Here is a 13,178-nt window from a genome sequence, read left to right as displayed (position 1 = left end):
GACTGCATCCTTTTTTAGAGGCAGGGAGCATGCGCTAAACTGGCAGACACTGATTCCGCTCATGGAATTAGGAGAGAGACAGTGACCAGCCCAGGCTTTGAAAGGGCCACAGAGTGTGCAATTATGGTCTGGAAGTAGTAGGAGTGTGGGGAGGGAGGGACAGAGAGTGCAGGGGAGGGTGAGGGTGATAGTGTGGGGGAGAGTGAGGGGGAGATTGCAGAGGGATAGTGAGAGCGAGGCTGCTGTCATACGAGCACAGTATGAAACCCCCTACAGGAAGGGCTGCCATCACAGTCTCTATTTTTACATCCTCCAAGGTGGTGCATATGTAATTATACTGGAACTGCAGGCTCCATATCACCACTAAAACATCACCACGCCACCGGGGCTCAGCTGCAGCAGAACTGCACAGGCTGTGAAAGCCTCACACACACGGACCAGATCAAAATCTCTGCAGCCACATGGCTGAGACAGACAGACTGAGGGAGAGATAGAGGACGACCACAGATGGACACTCTACCAAACACAATAGGATTTTGAACCACCACCCTCCGTCCCCCCATGTCCCCCCCTCATACACACCTGAAGGGCAGCCTCAGCCTCCTCCAGGGCTGGCTTTGCAGCCTCCAGCTTCTCCTCAGCAAAGGCCTTGTCTGCAGAGATGCTATCAACAATTGCCTGGGCTTTGTCTTTCACCTTCTGCACCTCCACTTTCACCTTCTCTGCTGCCTGGGCTTTAACTGTCACCTCCTTCAATACCTGTGAGCGAGAGAACAGAACAGAACACAATGACATGACAATACAGGAACTAAGGTGTATGTCATCAATGACTAACTTTATGTGTTTTCATAAGGAAGCAGTTTTCCCCTATTTTACAAAGTGTTAAGTTATGACTTTATTATGTTGACATTTCAAAGCCCAGTATTGATATTTTGTTAGCCTGTGGCTGGGAAATAAGTGCCAAAGGCTTTTCATCGAGCGGATACTTTCCAGCCTGACACCCCATGACAGATTGAATTAAGGGCAGACAAACACACACACACACACACACACACACACACACACACACACACACACACACACACACACACACACACACACACACGCACCATGTCTGCCTTCATGTTGGCTATCTGGAGCTCCTTCTCCTTCACCTCCAGCTCCTTGCTGAGGAGTGCTACAGACTCAGAGGCCTCCTTCAGCTTCTGAAGGCCTGTGTTCATCCTGCAGTGGAAATACAGTAGGATGGTATCAACAATTGTTCTAAAGTATGTCGTTACTAGAGCAATTGCAGTTACTACTAGAGTTACTACACAGGGCAACAACATAATGTGTCTAATGTTTCAATATGAAGAAATATCAATGAGAAAGATGACTGAGGGGGAGAATGCGATGCAAAACTGTTTGTAGATAGAAGACACTGCTTTCTAATTAATAAAATTGGTGCTATATTTTTTTTTTATAAAACATATTTTATACCAATGGGTAATTACAGTACCTAGTGGCTAAGGTCTGTACTTCTGAGCGTTTCTCCTTATAGATGGCCTTGTAGCCTTGAATGAAGGACAGGTAGGACTTGGGAGTGACGTGGGTGGAGCGACGGTATCTCTGGAAATAATCCACACACTTTTCTGCTACGCCATCCTGGAAAGAACCCATGCACTGCACAACCTCCCCCTTCACCTGGGCTGAGCAGTCAATGTCATAGATGGACAGAAAGTGTTCTGACACTGGAGAGGCCAAATAGAGAGGGAGAGAGAGAAAGAGAGAGATTGAGAGAGCGATTGGAGATTAAAAGGAATCACGAAAAGTGTGCTGTCCTATGGACAAGCACATACACACACGCACTCTCACACACACTTGAGAAGACTTCTCTTATATACAACTTATTACAAACTATAATTGAGGTTTGATTGTTTTGTATGTGTCCCTGATTTATTTAATCTTAGAGCCATTACAGATTATTACATCTCTCAGACTCATTTCCATGAAAATTGGACTACATATTGTTTTCCTAGAAACATAAGTGGTTATGTGAAGTCGACAGTACAGAAAGAACAGTAAACATTTACTTTCATCATAACACATTTAACTAGCGAATGCATTTACCGTGCTGTAAATTCAATAAAAAAACATGCAGACCTGCAATGAGAGCATCTTTGGGCCAGCGGCTGAACCAGTCCATGGTGCAGCCCGAGATCAGAGCAGGGAATTTCAGGGCTCGGTTGCGGAACTTGTCCCCCACCGGAGAGAAGCACAGAACCACGTGCAGGTTCTGCCTGACCCGACTCATGAAGTATTCATGTAGGTTCTCATTGGTTGGTGGTCGTCGAGGAAACTCTCTCTTCATGACTGGAATGAGGTCACTCATGATCTCGTCGATCTCGTCTCGAGCGAACAGATTGGACACCTGATAACACACAATATTTCCTAATTATCAAGCATACTGTAGCACAGCTTAAGCCGGCCCACTAGGATTGGAAATCTGTATACAATTCTCAAACAATAGACGTACACAACTTGCTCTGACAACACATATTGTGAAGCTGTATTCTCTTCCTATCAAAGTGTATTTTATTCTACCAAGACTGATTCTTTCACAGCACTGGCTTATTTCTGCTGGAATTCTACTCTGACAGAGCTGACACCTGTTTTCAGTTAGAGGCCCCCCTCTGGGCCTCATCAAAAGCTCCCCACACCTCCACCACTGGGTTCAGTTGGACACCCACTGATGGATGGATGTGCTGAGCAGGCGACGCCAGCAGTCTCTCTAGCAGGCACATTACTTCTGACTAACCATCTGTTTTAGCTAATGTTAAACAACACGTTCCCCTGCTGATGGATCCCATTTCTCCCCAAGACAGAACCCAATGGTGGTGCTTAATTTGTAATGTATCAGGGTAAGGAATCACGGCATAGGCTTTGTTTACTTTGCAGTGGCACCTCATGATACTGTATCTGGCACGCCATTTGTCTGGGGAATTAGTTGAGAAAAGCACAAACGCAGGCGTTTGACCTTGAAGGCTCCGTCATTAGCTGCCCCTTTTCTACTGTGCTCAGTGTAAGAGGAAACTCAGCACGCCTTCCCCAGAGCAGGCCTGCCCTATTAAAGCCAATCAAAATCTAAATTATTCACCATGGGAAGATGAAGATGCAAGGATGCATCAACAAACCCTACAAACCTCTGATCAGCAAAAACACACAATCTTTTTTTGTTATTTGAACCTATTATTTTATAAAAGCAGGGATCCACAGGGTGCAATGCAATCTTTATTATATGTTATTTTTCTGATCATATACTAACATTTTGTGGGCTGTCTGGGAGTGCTCTTTTTCTCTGTGTGCTGTGTGCGCATGCATACGTGCGTGTGTGCGTGCGTGTGTGCGTGCTTGCTTGCGTCCGAGCGTGTGTGCGTGCGTGCGTGCGAGTGCATGCGTGAGGCCATGCATGCATGTGTCCACAGGCACATTGGTCAGAGTGCTGTCACTGTGTCTAACCTCTCCAGATGAGAGGACATTATTCATGTACTCCAGGAAGGACTCATCCTTGATCTCATTGTCAGTGAAGATGAAGCTGATGCCTTTGCCCTGCTGTCCCGCGGTCCTGTACAGACCCTTGAGGTCCTCCATCAGATTAGGGGTGTTGTAGGAGCTGAGGACAGAGCATGGAGCACACAGAGCCATGGTCAGGTTTTTTTAGAGGTGGTGGAAAAGGTGTGAAAAGACACTGAGCATTGGCAGAGATGGAAGCAGCTTGTGTTTTCAAGGGAACAAGCTGCAAGCCGTCTGTTTTCTCAAGAGAGGCCGGCAGAGATGGAAACACTACCCTCATTCATATTAATATCAAACAGAAACATGTTATGAAAACAGTGGAGGGAATAGGCACTTGTAAAAATGCACAGGCAGCCTTAAAAAGATGATAGACAGCGACAACAAAAGATGAAGAGCTGAAAGGAAGAACTCGTTTGACGTTTGGCTATCTAAAAAAAGAACCCATAGAGGACACATAAACAAGTCATTCTAGTCCTCAATCCCCTATAGTCCAAGCCAATCAGAGATGAGCTCAATAGATGGTTTGGCATCTTGTAAAGATCTCTATGATAAATAATATTCCCTCATTCAATCTAGTGTGGGAAACCAGCCCATGCAATTAATTGCTTCTTGATACCAAGTCCTGAATTGTAAATGTAGAGGTCCGTATTCTATGCAGACTGAATAACCAATTGAGACTCCTGGGAGTAGAGATATTGGTATTGGTATTTGGCGCCTGGATACAAGGATGTCACTCTGTTATACAAAGATACCATCTACTGGAGCACGACAAAACTGCATTACTTGTGACAGTTACATATTGTCCAATCATGCATGTTTAGACCATGGTAAGGCTGAATAGATGGCCTCTGGTGAAGTGCATGCAAGGTAATTGTTGCTAGGCAGCTGAATAGAATGTATGAAAGAAAGTATGGCTCAATCAAAGGTAAAACAAATTCTATAGCAAGTATAAAGCAAAGGATAAATCTGAGATCTAGATCTAACCACATCTCCTTATGATCATCTTACGGTCATCTTATTAACATACTATAGCATGCAATCAATTACGAGTTCCACACAGAATTAGACATGGCCACATTCAGTCCTATGCAGACATATGTTACAGAAGTCAAGTAAAAGGCATAATGAAAGTGTGTCTGGTACCGTGTCAGTGTGATCTGAAAGGTTTTGTAGCCGGCAATAAAGGATGCCAGTTTTGTCAAGCTTTGCTTGCCTGATCCCCCCACTCCGACCAGAAGGGCATTCCCTCTGGGGGTCCGGATTATCCGAGATACCTAGAAAGAGACAGGCTTTGTTGAAGTGTGAAAGCCTCATACTTTATATAAGGAAAGTTGCAAGCGTGCCACTGGGAGCTTTTTTTCTTCAATGGAAGCACTTATTACATCCAGTGAACTGAGTACTCAATGGTGAGAGACTTTAAAGTGTCTGAGAGACTTTAAAAAAGTACTTAGTCCAGACAAGTGAATACTGTTTTATTTACCTTGACCAGGTGAACCATAGCATCCCCGAAGAACACCATGTCCATGCCAGCCCCCCGGATGCTCTCATTGTACTGGGCCAAGAACATGTTGAGCCTGTCCATCAGGCTCTCAAAGGACTCGATGGGCTCATACACCTTTGGCATGTCAAAGTCTGAATCCTCTGGCTCCTCACCTGTAGGGACAAAATGAGCCAATACAACAGTTAGTCATACCATATTGCTCATTCAAATGATCAAACTCTTAACACATAGAATGTGTTTTTTCAATCCCAAATACTGTTTATGGTAGAAATACTGTACATAGCAAATAACATATCACTATATATAACTATATACCATATAACTTATCTACACAGCATGGAATGTCAAATATCTAGTTACTCCAAACACCAAAAACGTTGGGGTTATCTGTGATGGTGCTGTACCTGTAGCTTCAGGTGCATCTCTCAAGAAGTCAACAAAGTAGCCATCTACTCCAAAGTCAATGACAGACCGCTCCTCCTCTCCCAGCTGCTCCTCTACCAGCTTGGCCAGAGCATGGTCAAACCAGTCCACATCCTCAGGCATGGTGAAACGGTCCGCTATGACTCGCTTACACTCGTGCTTCCATAGCTGTAGCAGAACCTGCAATATACGGTACATTGTCACAATAAACTTAATGTAAGTGATAAGTACTGTGCATGTGTTAAGTACTGTACTGTGTGCAGTCAAAGAATAACATCATTATCCAAATCGTTTCAGGAAAAAAATACCATATTCTGATAACCACCCTGCTGTCTGGCATTAACCCAGCGCTGAACCTGGGGCCAACAGTTCTAGTAATAATCCACTCACATGTAGAGAGTTGACCACCTCTGATGTGGTATTAAGCATTCCCTGCCACACTCGGGACAGGTCCCTAAGGTTGAAGATGTAATGGAACTTGGCTGGCGTGGGCAGCATCTTGACCTTGGTCATCTGCCACAGATGCCGTGTCAGTGACACCAGCTTGGCTACTGTGCTGCGGACCACCTCTGTGAAGCCTCGCCGGGAACAGTAGTGGCCAGTACCGATGACTCCTGCCAATCAGAGGTGGAGGGAAGAGAGGGGTTGACATGAAGATGACATGGTATTGGTAATATCAGATAAATTGGTTGCAACTCGTAACCCAAAGACAACCAGGCCTTAATAGGGGATTGATGATAGCCCGTGGTTAAACTCAATATGTAATCATATTATCACTTATGAACATGTGATCCCAGAATTTCAATGCAATTTGATTGGATGTAGTACAGCATGAGGAGTACAGCAAAACTTGAGGTTAATGCTACTGCTGATTATGTATTAATTTGCTGTTTGGAACATGCCAAAAGGGTAGAGACAAACAAATCAATAAGACAAACCAACCAAATATTTTGTCGATGGAGGCATTGGAGGGCAGGGTGCAGTTGAAAATGGAGAATTGCCTCTTGAGTCTCTGGGGGATGTCGTTTCGTCCGCCTCCTGGGTGGATCATCGCTGCCAGAAATTGAATGTCCACGATATTGGTGAACTCCCCTGGCTTCTCCAGATTGAAGAACCCATTCTGCTCCATCAGCTGGCGGACTATCTCAGTGGTGACCTATAGAGGGGGAGAGCCAACATTGGAAATCGATTTCATATGTTTTTGATGTCTTTCACAATGGTCTTAATTTGTCAATATTAGCACTGCTAACTAACCTGATCTCCCCATTCGTTGATGACTGGCATGTTGATGTCATCCACAAAGATGGACATCTTCTTTCCTGCAGGAGGACCATAGGTGGTTCCCATTCGCTTGTCCACATAGCTCTCCACGGTGCGCTGTTAAGAAATTGGGCTGTTTCATCTTTGCAGACAGACATAATCAATCATGACAACAAAATCAATAGACCGCTTAGCCATAAAAAGTAGCCAAAAAAATAAGTACACTGTCACAGCTATGTCTCAGCCCAATAAAACCAATGACAAGTTAACACACCGTGTCTACATTCAGATAAACTTAGTGACTGGAGAACATGGCATTGATCAACAAGAAATATAATTAATTTAAATTAATCATAGAAAAACATAGCGCTACTATCTTAAACGGCAGTATAAGTAAAAAGGTATACATTCAAAGGAAAGGTGTGTTGGTGTGTGTGTGTGTGTGTGTGTGTGTGTGTGTGTGTGTGTGTGTGGTGTTTCGTACAATACCTGGAACATGAGAGGTGTTGTAGCAGAGGAGAAGTTGAGACTCTTGGCCATGTGAGATTCAGGATCATACTTTGACATGTATCTTTTGATGATGACGGTCTTGGCTGTGCCTTGCTCTCCGATACACAACACCGCCTTGGACCAAAGGAGAAAGGAATTACTCTTGCAGAACCAGCCATTAAAAATAACAGCTTTAAGAGCTTTATTAACACAGGGCTATAAATTATGTTGGCAGCATTGTAAATGAGTCTTAGGTGACTATATGTTTTGCATTTTAAAGACCCTCACCATCTAATCTTTAACATGATGATGGCATGGCTGGGTGGTCACTAATATACATGATTACAATACGATCAATACTCTCCTTAAAAGCCCATTGAACACTTGTCCATTCAGAAGCCACTTTAAAAGAGAAAATCATCCATCACAGTCATTGTGTATACTCAGCAGCAGGGAGTCAATGTAGATATTGGACAGTGAATCAAGACCCTAATGGAGGTTAGGTTGGTCTCCCACCTTGCCCTGCTTGGCTATGGTCTGGATGAGGAAGTCAGTGCGCACGTTGTCCACGTTGGGCACCAGTATAGAGCAGTACTCTGGGGTGCTGTCTGCTGGGTAAATGTACTCCTCAACCCGGGTGTTCCAGTGGACCCACTGACCTGGAACCAGGATAGCATACAATCACAACATGAAACTAGATAGCTCTGCATTCTCAAGCTGTCAACACAAACATTCAAGCCATAGGAAAGAAAATATAAACATCTGGGTCTCAGCATCTTCGATGTCATCTTGCATTTGAATGAGTTGGAGGTTTATTTTTGAAGAAATTCCTCTCAGACAGTTCCTCTCAGACATTTTCACTCCTTGCCATGTCCACACACAACGTCTATATTACCCGGCACTACCACTCAAAACTTCAAATTGAGCCGGAGCACTATACATTATTAATATTGTTTGTCTCTTCCATCAGTAGAAGAGAATCACACGCTTGGCTGCATTTCAATCTAGAAAGTTGTCTCCTCCCCATGTTCACTCCCCTTTATAGATTTGGCAATACTGAATAGGCGTAAGCAACACAGCCCAAACTAGATGGAGTTATAGCTTACATAAGCCCAGTCCTATCAGACCAGAGAAGGGGAGGGAATGAGGGCAGATGTCCATTCCAAACAATGTATGGAATGGAAAGCAGCCCTGGTGTCTGGAGCCTGTATTCTGTGCCCTCACCGTCGGCAGTGACATGGTAGTCAAACATGGTGTCCTCGCTGTCTAGGGGGATGTCTGGAAGGTCCAGATGGATGCTGTCATTGCTACGGAGCCAGCTCTCCATCTTCCTCCGATCTTCCAGTTCCAGGAGGGCTCCGATGCTCCACATGAGAGCAAAGATGTAGAGGCGCTCTACATGCTCCCGTGACACCTCGCCACCCTGCTCCTGAAACACACCACTGACAATCAATACTATGGACCACTACCCCAATACTGTACATATTAGAGAACTACTTTACTGTATCAACAATGTCACTACAATGTACCTCACCTTGAACCTAGAATCCCTGGTAGCATATAAATGATGAATCATAAACATATAGACCTACAGAAGAATATCATATTTCTATGTGGGAGGCAAGATAAGAAATACTGGTACGAGTTTTGTAAATACAGCAGTTTGTTTGCTTGGTATTCTGGTTGTGCCATTATCTGTGACAGCACAGTATATCCCTAGATAGCCCTCTGCTCTGTCAAGGTATAGGCCTTGAGGATTCCAAATGTGTCAAAACAAAAGCGACTCTTTTTGCTCCAAAGTGAAAGACCTCTCTAAACTCTGGTCACGTACAGTAAAATGGAAATCCATTCCCACATAGAAGCATTGCTGTGTCCAGGGAGTAATAGCCCTGCATTTGACAACGAGAGTGCTTTAAGGCATCACAATGAGGGGATGAATGACATCAGCTGGGAATTAGAATGTTCAAATGTTTTCCTATTCTTCCGTGTGACACCGCACAGCTGAGCATGGGGCTATTTCACCCAAACCGTATTCATGGGTTTAAGCTAAATAGGGGCTTTTATCTCTCTGCTGGCGGCTCTCAGCCCCCAGCATGCCTTTTCTGTTATTGGACTGTAGAGGCTACAATGGCCTACCTTAGGGAGAATGAGTCCCTGCAGCATGTTGATGCTCTGCATGATGACGAAGGCTTCCAGCATGTCGATCTTGTACTCCAGGGACTGCACAGTAAAGCGGTAGAGCTCCGGGAAAGAGGAGGAGAAGAGCTCTCTCAGTACGTCAGCTTCCTGAAGGGAACGCTTCTTCAGCCAGCCCTGAGGACAACACACACACAAACGCAACACACACACACACACACACACACACACACACACACACACACACACACACACACACACACAATGCAGACACACACATGACCACACACACGAATAAAAGCTCTGCTTTTGTAGTGGCCTTTTTAGTATGATATTTCTAAAACTTCACTCTTTCCTTGGGTACTTTTTTCTACACGTATTCTACACACATTCTCTCTCACCACATCCCCGACACCCCTATCTTTGTATTCTCTCCAGCTCTCTGAGCATTTGAACATGACATAGCTTTGAAATTTAGAATCCAACACTTTCCTCATTAATTCAGTGGAGTCAGTATTTTAAAGACCTCTGCACAACATGAGAGGCTGACAGAACAGCAACTTCCTGCTGCTGGAAGCTTGGTACTTGGTATCAGCAGCAGGGGTTAGTTGACTGAACTGTCAAGGATATACTTGATAGATGTGTGGCAGATTTAAGTTCTTCAGTTCAAACTTCCAATGGAAATCAAATCAACTGTAAAAGGACCACAGTCAGATCACCCCAAATATTCATAGGTTAGAATCTGATGCAATTACCAGCAGTGCATAGATAGTTCATTATGGAATATGTAATCGATGTGACGTGAAAATCTGAGTATAACCCTACTATGAAAAATGTGAGGGGTATATACAATAAGTAACCCTGTGCCTACCCTTTTAGTAACAAATAACGTCTAGGACTTTGTTTATAAAATTCTTTATAAATATTATCCCACTAGGAAAAAACTCTATTGACCCCTCATGCACCTTCTGCTTGGCAGAGGATGAAACTATTATTTTTCTGTTCTGTGATTGCTATTTTAATAACTTCATAAAGAGAAAGGATTCTAAAAACATTTCTATTTCAAATGAATTTATTATTTTGGGAATTCTTACTGCTCAATCTGGGATTAGCAGTGATGACATTTTCATACAGTATGTGATGTTTTTATTAATTTAGCTAAATTATTTTTTCATAAGTGGAAGTGGTCTTCTCAAAAAACTAACTTGACTTCAATGTTATATCAACCAATATATTGAAACCCTGAAACCATCAAATAATCGCAAAGCCATAACAACATGTAATGTATGGCTTGTGTATAAATTATTATATGAGGTTGATGTTTTTCCTCTGTGTAAGTGACTTGAATTTTCCTACCCTCAGACAAACAAAACAAAACAAATAAATACAATAAAAAACCTGTGCCCACCTCAAGGATGGGGCTCCAGTTGAGCACAGAGGAGCTCATGAACACCATTCCATTGCGGGACACAGTTGCCGGGGAGGCGTTGTCGATGTTGTGAGGCTCAAACACTATCTTGCAGTTTGGGGCCATGGGGATGCGATCTCCGTTGGCCAGGGTGAGGGTCTTGTTGTCATCGAGCACAGAGTTGAGGTTCTCTATCCAGATGGCATCTACTGGTCCATCTAGGACTATCCAGATGTGTTCTCCTGCAGAGAAAAGTAGAATTAAAACCATTCTAGATAGCATCTACTGGTCCATCTAGGACTATCCAGATGTGCAGAGAAATGTAAAATTAGAACCACTCTGCTTAACCTGATCAGAATCAACTATGAAGTTTAGAGGATAATATGTATTCAAGTTGTTTTCACTTTAGATAAAAAGACTGGGGAATTAAAAGATTGAAAACTTAGAAATAGAAAATACTGTGTCAAAAACGTTGCAAAAAGGTCTTCCCCATTTCTCTAACCAAAGTCCATGGGATGTGTACTGTACTGTATGTGGGTTGGGTTGGTGCTCTTGCATGAGTAAGCAAAATTAATAATTCAAACCAATATGGTAGCCTTGGCTAATGCATATGTTTAATGTTGTTTGGTGTTCAATGATCGGATTTCCAGGCCCTACACCGCAGCTGAGTGCTTCAAAACCTGGCCTCTGCCCAAATTATTAATATTCTCTCTCAGGTCCTTTAAAACAGTATTCTCTCTTAGGTCCTTCAAATGTTAGTGCTGAACATACAGTAGAGATAGAGATGAAGGAGCATACACTGATATTTATTCGCAATAAGAAGGATTTAACCAACCCGCCTAAGCTGTACAAGAAGCCACCTAAGCTGTACATCACCAGCTTAAAGTAGTGTATACGGGATTCAGTTAAGATGAAAGGATTCTATCCATGTATCTAATACATGCTGGGTAGAGCAAAATCCCATCTGTGGTTCTCCCTTTGATCTATATACTGTATGTAGATGTATGGCAGGGTAAAGTATTTCAGCCGATCTCCCTCTCACCTTTCTTAGCTCTCAGAGTCTTTCTCCACAGGGTAGAGAATATGCCGTCAGTCCAGTCGTTAGTGGCAACATCTAGACGGCCGAACATCTGAGGAGCAGTGATGGCTTTGGGGTTCATACGCATCTCCCTATGAGGTTGGCCGCAGTCTGATAACACACACACGCACACACACACATGCTCAAACTCACACACGCACATTCTCATTAAGAAATTCAAAACCCCATGGAAAAACCAGCGACACAGTACATTCTCACAACCTCTTCATAATTCTGTATGTTCCAAGCATGTTACCTCATGGCCATAATACAGTAGCCTTAGAACAGAGGGTGTATCATTAAAGGAGCAGTATGCTGGTGGATACAGCTCCAGGTGCTAAGCTCTTTCACCATGTGGCTATTTGAATGAAGCCTGGCAGTGAGCAGATTTTTCTCACCTGTCATGGCTCTCATTAGAGTGTGAATGCAGGTGGTTTTGCCTGCTCCGCTGGGGCCTAAGGCCATCATCCCGTGGCGAACCCTCTGAGTCTCAAAGAGCTGGATCACCTTTAGCTTCCATGGAGGGTGGCTAATCAGACCTGCCTCTGCCACCTACAGTTTGGAGGATACGGGCAATCGTGAGAGAAACTCAGACAAAAGGATTAACATCAACACACTTCAGATTAATGTTTAAATGAAAAAGCTATTCATGTCATAAAAAAAGCCTCTGAGCTGATATCAAGATGGGATGATTCCTTTTAGCACTATATCGTTCGAGGCTTGAGAGTGACGTGAAATATTTAGAGACGGATGTAATGGCAGTGTGGTATAAAACGCTCTCTCAGGGGAGTCCTCCCACCTGTTTGTCAATGGCTGTCTCCAGCTCAGGGTAGCCTGCTTTATCAAGCTGTATCCCCGGAAACAGGTCTTCAATCAAACTCAGGAACAGCGGCTCATCCTCATCAATCTTTCACGGTAAACACACATAGTGCCATGTCAATTAAGTTAAGCATTATAGCATTATTGAACCTCGTTGAGGATGAAGTCACAGCACATCTATCATGGAGGACTATATTAACTTGGTAGAGAACAAAAAAAGCTGAATAAAAGACAAATGGGTGATGTAGGCAATACTGCAGTGTATGAAAAATGCAGACAACTTTTTTTTAAACTATCCGTTTCTAAAAAGACAGTTGATTTATGTTTGAGTGTACTCACAAGCTTGGATAAGTTCATATCCCTGAGAACCCGCATGACAATGGTAGATTCTGTGTCGTTCGGGTTTGCTCGCTTTGCTGCTCCCAGTGTGCGCAGAACTGATAGAATATTCCGAAGGCCAAAGTCATAATGCACCTAAAAAAACAGCGTAGCGCTGTAAACAAAAACCTACA

At 43.5% G+C, this 13,178-nt stretch overlaps 1 protein-coding gene across 4 annotated transcripts in view; it reads right to left on the bottom strand.

Moving 5' to 3' along the window:
* dnah5 (dynein, axonemal, heavy chain 5) overlaps positions 1 to 13,178 on the bottom strand; it is a gene marked incomplete at its 5' end in the record, with an annotated part of 54,455 nt that overhangs the window by 16,467 nt on the left and 24,810 nt on the right. For all 4 annotated transcript variants that reach the window (XM_083679749.1, XM_083679751.1, XM_083679750.1 and 1 more), the window contains 20 exons: positions 583 to 759; positions 1,110 to 1,224; positions 1,499 to 1,730; positions 2,143 to 2,410; positions 3,499 to 3,652; positions 4,696 to 4,826; positions 5,033 to 5,205; positions 5,458 to 5,656; positions 5,867 to 6,090; positions 6,419 to 6,632; positions 6,731 to 6,853; positions 7,226 to 7,360; positions 7,742 to 7,884; positions 8,450 to 8,654; positions 9,362 to 9,538; positions 10,770 to 11,011; positions 11,812 to 11,958; positions 12,246 to 12,399; positions 12,647 to 12,754; positions 13,006 to 13,140. In XM_083679749.1, coding sequence (XP_083535875.1) covers positions 583 to 759; positions 1,110 to 1,224; positions 1,499 to 1,730; positions 2,143 to 2,410; positions 3,499 to 3,652; positions 4,696 to 4,826; positions 5,033 to 5,205; positions 5,458 to 5,656; positions 5,867 to 6,090; positions 6,419 to 6,632; positions 6,731 to 6,853; positions 7,226 to 7,360; positions 7,742 to 7,884; positions 8,450 to 8,654; positions 9,362 to 9,538; positions 10,770 to 11,011; positions 11,812 to 11,958; positions 12,246 to 12,399; positions 12,647 to 12,754; positions 13,006 to 13,140 — 3,456 coding nt within the window. The remainder of the gene's footprint in view (positions 1 to 582; positions 760 to 1,109; positions 1,225 to 1,498; positions 1,731 to 2,142; positions 2,411 to 3,498; positions 3,653 to 4,695; positions 4,827 to 5,032; positions 5,206 to 5,457; positions 5,657 to 5,866; positions 6,091 to 6,418; positions 6,633 to 6,730; positions 6,854 to 7,225; positions 7,361 to 7,741; positions 7,885 to 8,449; positions 8,655 to 9,361; positions 9,539 to 10,769; positions 11,012 to 11,811; positions 11,959 to 12,245; positions 12,400 to 12,646; positions 12,755 to 13,005; positions 13,141 to 13,178) is intronic.

The sequence above is a fragment of the Argentina silus genome, assembly GCF_951799395.1.
Source record: "Argentina silus genome assembly, chromosome: 10".
Classification (NCBI taxonomy): domain Eukaryota; kingdom Metazoa; phylum Chordata; class Actinopteri; order Argentiniformes; family Argentinidae; genus Argentina; species Argentina silus.
This window is presented reverse-complemented; position numbering and strand designations above follow the sequence as displayed.